The 11,675-nt window shown below is 39.7% G+C and overlaps 2 protein-coding genes across 2 annotated transcripts; both read left to right on the forward strand.

Annotated features, from left to right (window-relative positions):
- Positions 1 to 4,126: 4,126 nt before the first annotated feature.
- On the forward strand, positions 4,127 to 8,544 carry LOC104440775 (ribonuclease P protein subunit p29). Its single transcript, XM_010053741.3, is given in 9 exon segments — positions 4,127 to 4,327; positions 4,483 to 4,724; positions 5,801 to 5,877; positions 6,093 to 6,177; positions 6,180 to 6,354; positions 7,099 to 7,167; positions 7,278 to 7,336; positions 7,566 to 7,667; positions 8,229 to 8,544. Coding segments are annotated over 8 exon segments (870 nt in total). The 5' UTR covers positions 4,127 to 4,327; positions 4,483 to 4,510; the 3' UTR covers positions 8,318 to 8,544.
- Positions 8,545 to 10,041: 1,497 nt separating this feature from the next.
- LOC104440777 (probable inositol transporter 2) lies at positions 10,042 to 11,267 on the forward strand. Its single transcript, XM_039310658.1, has 3 exons — positions 10,042 to 10,048; positions 10,694 to 11,001; positions 11,112 to 11,267. The coding sequence occupies exons 1-3, from the start codon at positions 10,042 to 10,044 to the stop codon at positions 11,265 to 11,267; spliced, it is 471 nt and encodes a 156-aa protein (XP_039166592.1).
- Positions 11,268 to 11,675: the final 408 nt, after the last annotated feature.

An 11,675-nucleotide genomic window follows, 5' to 3' on the forward strand; every position in this document is an offset into this window, starting at 1 on the left:
TAACGTCTTTTTATATTTGCTAGAACATATAATGCATAACGTTAGGGCCACATTTCATCATGAGATGTTATAACATTGTATGAATTTTCGATTTTAGGACACTATGATGACATTTTCACCCTAAACCTAAAAAATTGACTTAATTCCCTAAAAGATTCATAAAATTGGGTCCAATCTCAATTCTACCTTGTTTTTTTACAAAAAAAAATTAAAATTAAAAGCTCCTACTATAATTTAAAATTTGCCTTGTGCCCCAAAATTGCCATTAATTTTGTCAAAATTATCAACATCAAGGTGAGTTAGAGGTTCATTATCAGAATTTACGTCTTCACCAATACTAACATTTGTATGAAACAATAGCAATCTCCCAATATTGAAAAATTTGAAGAAATTAGTGGCAATTTTTGGATACACGGCAGATTTGGGACTAAAAGAATAGTTGGTGGTTCCTTTTTTGACAAAATACAAGTTCGAGATGGAAGTGAGAATTAGATTTAAATTTGGAGATTCTCTTCGGGTTATTAGGCACTAGAGTTAGGCACTGGAGTTACAAGAGGCACATCGCCCATACAAGAAGCCGAGTAATGGGAAGAGATTTGCCAAATTATGCCCTATTGGAATGGCGGCTGCGTTTCCTTTTTTTAACTAATGGACATGAAACATTTAATAGATATGAGGGGCAACAATTTGACTCCTTGTTACACAAAGGTTTGGTCATGTTAGCATACAACAATAGGGATATGCATGGGTCCCACTTTGATCTTGGTCCCAATCCAGTTTGGGAATAGGATCGGATCGGATCGGATTAGTCGATTTTGGGTAGTTCCCTTGGAAATATATCCAATTCCTAATTCCTGAGAAGGAATCCTATGGATCAGATTGAACCAGTGAAATTGATGGAACTAGTCCACCCTAGAACCAATCTGCCTTTAATTAACAAGTCATAGCTCGAAAGAGGTGCAATGAAAGTGACAGTATATGGTTGATATGGCTAGTGCCAATCTATTGTGAAAATTATCGGAGGACCCTTTTTTCCCGTTAAGCACCATCACTTCACCTACTTCAGAAAAATTTGACGTGGGTTTGGGGATCGTGTTAGCAGAAAAAAGATTTTTTTTTATTTAGTATCAACTATCAAGTGAGACCACCAGCTATAGTGGCTCCACTGGGTAGGCTTCAGTGAACCTTTGCGAGGAAGATGAGGAGTTCGAAACATTCACAAAAGCGAAGGCTCTGACGGAGTTACTTGGTGACTTAAGTGTGCTGTCGGGGGTGGTGGGTTCTCCGCTACGTAGCACACAGTGGTTTACGCCGACTCTTGGTTGAGGAGGTTCCTCCAGCAAAAAAAAAAAAAAAAAAAAAAAAAAGAACTATCATGTGAGTGCATGATGAAGGAAAGTACCAAACATCGTCTTCTAACAAAAAATAAATAAATAAAATAAGATGGTGAGTTAGTTAGGGATTAATTTGAAAGTATCGCCGGAGAAACGATCGAGCTCTTGATGCATCACCTCATGACGGATCCGTCACACACGTCTTTTTTTTAGTGCTGTTTAATCCTCTCAATGGGTCAAATTGCTCCTAAACTCAAGAGGGATCTTTACTAATCTGTGCAGCCCTGACTACCGTCAAATGGGACCACGCAATGTTAGCGAGGACTTGCTGAGATTCACGTGACACCAGTAAGACAAAGCAGCTCGAGAACACGGAATCACAAAGGAAGCTCGCTTAGCAGAGCGAGATAAAGCTCAAAATTTACAATAGTGATAAGCTAAGTTGTCTTTTTTTATAAGGAAGTAAAAGTATAATTCGAAAACTATAAAATTTTAAGTGGAAGAGGCTCGACTAGAAAGCCTTTTTGCATGCGCGGCCCGCGTCCATGCGAAGCCCGTACCTAATTTTGCATGCGGGCCAGGACCAAGAGCCCAACCCAAGTCCCAGTTTTTAGAAAATAAAAAAAAAATTCGAAAACTATAAAATAAAAATCAGAAAATGGCTAGGAATAGAAGCCTTTATTAGGCCGTTTAATCATAATAATAGATTTACTTTAGTTTCAGAAGGATAACATAACTTTTAGTTTAGAGTTTCCAATGGTTACCTCTGATATAACTTAGGCTAGATTGATTGATCTTTTAGGTAATAAAGTGAACTCATTTGAGCTTAACTCATGGCGGTTGTTGTCCTGAGCATTATAACAATGCCATGTTATATTTTTAACCAATTTGTATTAGATTACCCTTTTTGTCATGATTTGTTTGCTTGAGTTAAATGGTTAAGTTACATTACTTTACATTTTTAACCAATGGATGAGAACCTTATGACCCATTATTTGGCCAAAATACTACATGGGCATTTTAGTGGACAAATAATCAAGTTGAGGTACCGACATGACACTAATTAAATGATTAGTATAATCAAGTATCGATCATAAATCTTTTGTTGTGTAGGAAGTGATATATTCTCATATCTCACTTGATTTCTAGCCAACCTTGATTAGGCTAGTCGTTTCATAGATAGATCTATTAAATTGTGTGGTTTCCTAACATCATTTAAGGTAAGGGTTTGGAGGAACTCATGTCGATTAAGAACCATTGGTCCCTAACTTGACAATACCTCTAATCTTATTGTTTTCCCATCTTTCCTCATCCAAGAGGGGTTGCGACACACTTGGATAATATGAGAAAAATTGTTGAGAGAAGATAGCTTCAGAAGTTCCCTCGGAACAGATTGATCGGAGAGGAAGCTTTTCAATGGCGTGCCAAGAACTTCATGTGGAAAGCTTCACAGGGTCAGCGTATTGCGAGATTCTACCTCCAATGACGTCTGCCCCCCTCCCCCACAAAATTGCCTTGTGCCTCGTCTTCTTCACAATAGAACTTTGCTCAAACCAAACCCTAGATCTTCCATCCTTCACCGGAAACTGACATCGATGCAATCTAACTTGCCTAATGCCGTGTGTGATTTAATGGGTGGCGACAACAATGAGCTATACTGTAGTTGGCCTTTGGATTGGCCTTTGTTGGTGCCTTAGTAGAGTTGGCATGGCTCGCCCTCATTCTTCTATCTCATTTTCTCTAGGATGAGTTTGTTTCGCAAGAAATAAATGATTTTATTAGTGATTATTTGTATGGTCCATAAAAAATAAGTAAACGAATAATATTTTCATTATCTATGAAAACATTTAAACATAAATATTGATAGTAGTAAAAATTATTTTTGTTGACTAAGTATTTAATATAAGCGATTATTTTTTAAAATATATATTTTAAGTTGTTCATTTTCCATAACCAAACGGAGCTTTGTGATTTTTTTTTCTTTTAGTTTTCTATTCATTGAAAAATAATTTCACATCACTTTAGCTTATCAGTCAGCATTCATATGGCATTGCTATAACAGTCCATTTCAGCAGCTCCATTTGTATTTTCAAAAGGATAGCTAACTAAAACAAAATATTATGTGTTGAGGGACAATATCGGCAAATTACATAAATATATATATTTATATAGAGATATATATATATAGATAGAGGAGCTGCACTGAACAAATTAGGAAAGTACAAGTACTAACGATGTCAAAGTACCTTTTGAGGATTTAGAGGACGCAAGGTGTACTTCAAAAAATATAAAAAAACTTAAAGTGTGAATTTTGCAAATTTCCCTTTTAACACGGACTATAGAATATACTTTATTTGTTGGGTTACGTTACGAGCTTCCATCCATCAACACACATGGTACCTTGCAAAGAATTCCCTATTTTGTGAATTATTACATTTTGTATATAGAGTTATGATAAATTCACTTGCTACGACACAACATGATTTGGAATCGTTCTTCTTCGAGATAAATCAAAATCTTAATTTTTCAATTAAGGGTAAAGTGAGTTGTTCTTCCTTTTTTTTCTTCTTTTTAATTACACTTTCTATATCTGAAACCAAATCATCATAATAAGTATTACCTTATTTGAGATAACGCATTACAATCTTATTCTGTCACAACGGCAGACATTACGGCGTCGTCCTAAGACTGTAATCGAACCGGACGGTTTTCGGCTCAATTTCCCGAGCAACGGTTCGGTAGAAAACCCGGTTCGCCTCTAGTTCCTTCCTGTTATGATGCCTCTACCCGCTCTCCTCCCTCCCTCTCTCTCTCACTACTCGGCGGAGCAAGTTGTCGATATCACCGCGCCACCGCCGTCGCCGCCGCAGGCCCTTCGCCGGAGCACCGCCCGTCGCGGCCTCCCTGTACACCACCCTTTCCCCCCCTGTGATTGTGGGGTAGTTCGCGATATCGAACGTTGCTCTCCCCTTCCCGAGATTGTCTTCACTTGGGTAGTCACCAGTCGCTGCGATTTCTGCAATCGTTAAATTTGTCGAATTGCTGTGCTGTCTTTTTAACTGTCGAAAACCCAAAAAGAGCATGACAAATTCATACCCTTTTGACTTGAGCTCCGGCCCTTGTCTGAATGTTTGCGGCTTTCCCGCAGAGGTGAGGAAAGTTCTTGGCTTTCTGCGATGGCGGCTGAAGAAGCTCCTCAAGATCAGAGGAAACGCGCGCTGGAGGAGGCGCTGGAACGGCGGTTCGCGGTGGCGCGAGCTGAGGCTATGCAGCCGCAAGAGAGGAGGAGCAGTAATAACCGCAAGTTTGATAGAGGAAGCGGGAGAGAAGGTGATGGTGGGGCTGGCACTGCTGGCACAGCGTCCTCCTCCGTTACTTCGGTGAATAAAGGTCCTTTCCTTGATTGCCCATATGAGTTTCGGTTGCAAATTTTGATTATCGAGGGTGAACCGTGAAGGGTTATTGCCGAGGTTGCTAGAGTCTCGTGTAATTAGCGCGAAAACACCTTTCGGTTATGTAGGATTTTGCTGCTTGTAGTGTGGTTGTCGATGGCCCTGCATTCCGTCGTTTCTTGATTTCATTATGCAGCTCTAGTTCGAAGGTTCGATGGATTTATATGACTTTCTTGAATGATTTTTCTCAGTTAGGCAGTCTGCATTCATCACTTCCGTGTGTGCATTGCTTTTTTTGTCTTTTCAGCTTCGTGAATTTATTTTCAGTTTCTGTGCCGTTCCATGCTGTGCTACAAACCAAAAAGCTTTTAGACATCCAGTTATTGAAGTCATGAACTAGTGATGTTCATCCTTGACCTGCTCTGGGATCTGACTCTTGAGATTCATCTGAAGTGGAGAATGCTGGTTTTGTTATTTGTTTTTTGAGGAGAGAGGAAAAGTTCTGAGGGAGGTCACGAGTGAAAAGGAAAACTATGTTCTCAAGTATCTCGTCATTCAGGAGGTTCAGACCCCAAGAGATGTTATCCTTATTTATACATGTGCTTCTTTTAATGTATTTGTTTGCTAAGGAATATACTGGTTCTTCTTCTTATATTTTGATGGATCCTTGTTAATAGAAAGGGTCTTGAGGTTTCTTGAAGGCTTGGAAATATATTTATCTGATAATCCCTAAATTTAGTTCAAAACTACTCACCAGGGGTAATGACGTTGTGATCTAAGTTTTTGACATAGTTGGTTTTTATTTTTTTAAGTCCGTTTCCACCTTTATGGCCATGATTGTTTCATCTTTTCTGGCTTGTGTTTTGCAAATACATCATTGTCAACATATTGTAACTCAGGTTTCGATGTCTTGTGCATCTTTACTTGTTTGTTTGGTACAGATGGTTGGATGCACTGAATTGAAAAAGAATGCTCAGATTAACTTATATATCAATAGTCAGACAGACTCTATGCTTGCTTAATTTTGTGCTTGCTAAAGGATGCAACTGCTCATGTTATATTCTCTTTATGCAGATGTCGAGTCTAGTGATCCAACGTACTCACTACTATCTCAAAACATGCACGAGAATCTGTTAGTGCAGAATTTGGAGGTATTATTGTGTTCGCTTGGCTGGAGTGTTTATGAACTGTGTAACACTCGCTACTTTGCCTACTGGTGTTTCAGGATTAGGAATCACTTACTTTCTCTGAATTAGAGTGATCATTGATCGGGGTTCACACCTCTATTCTGCCAAGTGCCCAATGACATGGGAAATATGTAGTTTTCTTTTCTTTTTTTACGATTTATCTCTTTTCATTTATGCAGATTTCTAGCAGAAGAGGAACTGGAGTTGACAGGGTGTTGCATGAACTTCTCCAGAAGGGTGATTCAGCTCAGAAATACATGCAGGGTTCAGAACTATGAGACTGGATGATGTGATTCTTCTTGATAATTATGTACCAAAACGTAGCACTCTGGCTGGTGCTCGCCTCAGGGCTTTGCGGAGCCAATCAAAACGGTCTAAAACTCACATGTCTATGAAGCAGCATAAGAAATGTGGATCGTTTGATTTGCCTCAAGATCTCAAGTAAGTGTGCCCATTTGCTTATAGGTCACTTAAATCTGGCTTTTGCTCAGTACCAAATCTTGCCATACATTGTTTTTTTCTCCCTCGTTTCCCTCTTCCTTTAAATGCATTGTGTTTGTAGTTGAATAACCTCTGCGTAAAATTTAGATTTCTCTTATTACGTTCTCCGCGTATGGAGATTAGGAGCTTTTTTGGGGCAAGCATGAGTTTTTTCTCTTCCTTTTATGATTTGTTATTTTCACCCCTTTTAGATTTTCTTTTTGTGGAGGGTATGGGATGGGTTTGAGTTGGAGTGTGGATCTTACAAAGGGAACTCTACTGCATGTTAAATGCCTATTCCAGAAAAAAACTATTGAATATAAATCCTGCAGATTTTGGTTGAAAGAAGTTGGCTTTCCATATTATACCTTGTTGTTTAAGTAATGAAACTTTGTCAAAGAAGATACTCTATTGACATATTTGAAGTAAAGTAGCATGTTAACAGCAAATGAAATTATTTTTGTTGAGCTGGAGCATAGAGAAAATTTTCTTCAGATTACTCCGGTTAGTTTATTGTTTATCCAGGGTCTCATTTTTGAGGTTTGATTTTGCAAAGTTAACTTGAATGTGAATGAACACAGATGAATGATCAGTTAGATTTTTTTGTGTTATAGAATATGATATCTGATGGCATCATTTGGTCTTGGTTCCATTCACGTAGTTGAAATTTTTTATTTGTTTATTTTTTCGTTTGTTGAATTGCAGATTTGACTTCTTTAAGCCGATGCATGAAATGTGGAAAGGCTACATAGTTGAACTTTTGAACATCAGTGGGTAAGATAAATTTGGTTGTGGGTGTGTGTGGCTAATAATGCATTTTTGGTCAAACCCTACCATAGTAGAAGTATTCAGCTTTTGTAGTCACATCTCTTCATATTCTACAGAAAGAATCAGCTGGCTCAGTGCCTCCTCAGTGCAGATTTACATGGGGCTATTATTCAAGGTCAGACAATCTTTCTGATTCTTGTTCTTTTCCCACCTTCTTTAGGAGCATTTTGGAAGTTTGAATTACTGTTATCATCTGTGGCTGTGCTTTCATAAAGTTACATTAAATAAAAAGTTGTTTCTTCTAGCTTGGTCACCAAAATACTGATCTCTGACCTTGGAGTTTATGTACTTTTGGCTTAATTACGTTCTTCGTTATCTTTATTCTCTGGTCTGTTTTGTGGCAGTTGCTGAGTGTAAAGTGACTTCACTTTCTGGTGCAAGTGGTATTATGATACGCGAAACTGCAGAAACATTTGGATTAATCACGAAAAATGATAGATTTCGGGGTAAGTTCAAATTTTGACTTGTAAGTCTAGTAAGATTCAGATTGTGATATTGGTGTTACACCTAGATTGCATATGCATTTACAACCTTATGGATTATCTATAAATATTGCAAAATCTCAAGTTACCAGATATTGCAGAACGATGGAAAAAATGAGTTGATATACTAGATTTGTACCTTTGTCCAATTTTTTCAGTGTTCTAAACTCTATATTTCATAACACTGTAGCGCAAAAGCACTTCTCTATTGTCTTAAGCTTGGCACTATAAAGTAAAATAGTTTCCAAATAGATTTGGCAGGTCTGAGCATATTTGTGCTTGACTAGTTGTGCTGAAGAATGCATGCATATAAAGGTGCTTAAATTTATAATCTAGAATCGTCAGCTTGCTGCTTCAACAACTAATTTAGCATCTTAGGGTCATCACATCACTATAACGGATTCCGATCATTAAGTAGTTTACTGTAATCTGACAGGTTTCTGTTTCAATTTTTCCTTACTTTATTGTACTATTTGTTGTATTTTTTTCTGGGAGTAGCTAAAACTTGTTTCGGATGGTTTGCAGTTGTGCCCAAGAGAGGTTCTGTTTTTCTGTTCCAAGTTGATTGCTGGAAGATTACGTTATGTGGAGACAAACTTCTTGCAAGAGATTAGGGTTGTCACCGGGACAATGTTTGTTTCTTGGCAAACAGTATAATTTTGCTACTTAGATGCTGTATCAGCCATTTTTTATGTACACCATCTTTCGAGTATGGGGCTTTTGACTTCAACTATCTATTTTATTGCAGCAATAAATTATATAAAGGAAAATTTGTAGTTTACAGCAACCATTTCTTGCCTTTTTGACCAAGTTTTGATATATTATAATTAGTTACTTGTTACCTTGCACGGCCTTCTTCCCACTTGTTCTACAGTTGGCCTTCTTCCCACTTGTTCTACAGTTGGTCTTTCATGTATTTCTTTCTGTTTTGACCTATTGTATCAGTGAAGTTTCAGGTACTCAGGGAGTGGGAGTACGTTCTGTTCTTTCCCCTGCTTTGTTGACCTTACTCATTTTGTCTGCCATCATGTGAGTGGAGGAGCTCTGTAGTTGGAGTGTAACATTCTCTTGCTGTATTCATCGTAATTCTTGAGCAGGCAAGGAGAGAAATGCACCTGTTCTGCCACTGTCCTATCATTTATTAATAAGACGGTGTTTTTTATGACAGTGTGGTTATATTTGCAATGGGTGGATGGTAAACTGAATTCTAGAATCTCGAACTTTGTGAAAATTTTAGTATCTCTTGCATTTCTCGGCTATGGAGATCTTGCTTATTTGGAGATGTTTCTTTTGGACAGGGTGGCAAGTTTTGAGAGAGTGGAAGGTGATGAGAAATAGGATGAGCCAAGGAAATTGATGCCCACTCCTCGATGGCGACAATAAATACAGGTCATAGTTATTGAATCATCCAGAATAATATGGGGAGGAAAAGCTTGCAATTCGTTCTGTCTCGCTTTTCATCTGCCGGTGAGTTCTGGTATCAGAACTTTTACGTTTGTGCTTGTGGGGTTTTAATCTACGAAGCACATGAGCATCTGTAGGTGAGGTCTGGTATCAGAACTTTTTATAGTGCCGATTATTTCAGATCACGCAGTCCTCATCCCATCACGATCGAGCAATCAATGGGGTGAGAGGGTCTCCGACTGCGGGCTTTAAGAAACTTGCCTTCTCTAGAGGCCTGATCATGCCTATGATTGCATTTCCTCTTCGGAGAAAATATCGTGTAGGCTCTGGCTGTGTGGATGGAGGTGATGCGGTTGACAGAACCAGTCGGGGTTCAGTAACTATATATGGCATGGTTCCTCTAGATTCTTGAAATGTGATTGGCTTGGTTCAATAAACTACGAATTTCCCCATGAGCCAAGAAATCGCGCTCTTGTCTTGTAATGTTTTTATCCAGAAACACGAAAGTGGTGTGCTGCATGTCATGTCTGAAAGCTTTTGTGGCCATGTTTTGCCAACGCAAAATAGGCCTAAAAAAGATTTATGCAACTAAGGCTGATACATGCTGTCTACCTTCCACGCCTTTATGCAAAGAAAAAGATGGGCTGACCCCCTAACTCTTAACATCTCAATTTGGACGATCAGCCGCAAGATGAAGACCTCCTTCATGAAATACTAATGCATACTAGTCGTTTTGGAAGACTGTAAATTAGGTAGGATTAAGATTAAAAAAAATCGATCATTCTTCTCATCCCTCGAGTGCCTTGACATAATCTGGCACGCACTAATCGGTTCAGCGAAAACCTGAGCTATGCTGTCGCTTCGCATATGAGCACGTGAAAACTTTGGTCTAGCATACATCTTAGGCCAGCTTGCAAGAGCCAAACCAACGACGATGTCTGGTAAACTTAAACCAGTTTATGCCAACTATGAACCATTCACTCGAATGACCCTGGAACAAGCAGTGACACAAGATGATCCTTTTCTGGCGAGTGTAAAAACCTTCTTTGTGGCTCCTGATCATGCCACTTTATCAGCAAGAAAGAAACATGGAGCTTCATACTTAATAGCCATTTTCGTGGACTGAGGCCATTCGCTGCAGTACAAACTCAAATGAAGAGAGAAAGGAACGGTAAAGGGAGGAGTTCTTGCAGAAGCAGATCCCTCTGCTTTCAAGGAGCGCTTCTCTCCAACATAAAAGAACCCGTGCATCCTCCGCCTTGCCTTCTCCACTGGGATCGGGGGTCTCCTCTTCGGATACAATACCGGTGTCGCTCACCTCTTTATATCAGAGATGACGACTTCGAATCCATGGATAAAAGGCTGGCCTTGCAGGTCTTCTTGCTGCACAAGGAGTGATCATCAGCTCATAGAAACTTGTTGATTGTTCCTCATTTTGCTTGATCATTGAAATTAGCTTCATTCCAACATCAAATCCGTAATGACCTGACCCCGACGTCCAGTTCGTTTTCTTTATCAACAATCACTTGTTAGAGCGAGTTGATTCCTATATTTCGAATGCTAACGGGAATTATCTATGTTAATAGGAGAGTGTAGTGAGCTTGGTCGGGAGGAGAAGCACAGTGCTGATCGCAGACTTCCTGTTCTACAAATGGCTTCGGCTCCTAACCCTGCTCTCATGATCATCGGCTGTGCCTTCATCGACAAGACGGGGAGGAAGAAGCTTCTTGCGATCGGCTTGCTCGAGGTGACCGTTTCCCTCGGATTCTCAGCAGCTGTTTTCCATGCCTGTCCCGCTCTCAGCTCAGCCCATGATCCTGGTTCGTGTGACTGCACCAAGTGCTCGAAAGCCTCGTTGCCTGACTGCAGCTTCCGTTCTTCGCCGACCAGCAAGGTGAAGCGTGGTCTAGTACACTTCGAAGGGTTGGTCGCCCGCCTTCTCGAGCCGGATTCAAATCAAAAGGAGAAGCAATGTCTCACTTAAGTGCCATTACTTTCGTGCAGCTCTTTCCAGGGCCATGTTGGGTCTCAAATGACACTACCAAGGAGCCATGCTGCGGTGGAGACCGGCAGTGGGACGCGATGTGCTGCCTGAGCGGATACGGCTGGCTTGCGCTCATCGGACTAGCCGTGCACATCGCGTCCAGTGGAGGTGATTGAGAGGATGTTGGAGCACAGAGCACTGCAGTTCAAGAAGAGGGAGTGAACTAGAAATTCATAAATTTCAATTTGGTGAACTCCATTCTAACAATCTCAAATTATTTTCCATGCCTCCCGGATCACTCTCTACGTGAATTCCAGTTTAATTTCCTCGTGTTGGAAACCTGAAATGATAATAATAAGAGGGGGACGGCTAAAACCACAATCCTATACGACAATTACCATTATGTGGGATCAAGTAAAGAATAATGTGACTTTAGAAATGGGTACACGTTAATATGTATCGAGAAAATAGCATTTCAGTGCATTTCCCATGTAACAAGCAAGCAATCATGAGATATGCACTATATCACAAACCACTTATATCAAGCTCAATTGCTCATGTCAAGGAAACCCTAAGATGAAACT

Source organism: Eucalyptus grandis, chromosome 4 (genome assembly GCF_016545825.1).
Source record: "Eucalyptus grandis isolate ANBG69807.140 chromosome 4, ASM1654582v1, whole genome shotgun sequence".
Taxonomy (NCBI): domain Eukaryota; kingdom Viridiplantae; phylum Streptophyta; class Magnoliopsida; order Myrtales; family Myrtaceae; genus Eucalyptus; species Eucalyptus grandis.

What these genes read in the sequence shown, in the direction of transcription:
- LOC104440777 (XM_039310658.1), top strand. An exon ending in GTTCTTCGCCGACCAGCAAG is followed by an intron (nt 11,002 to 11,111) that starts GTGAAGCGTGGT and finishes ACTTTCGTGCAG; the next exon opens with CTCTTTCCAGGGCCATGTTG.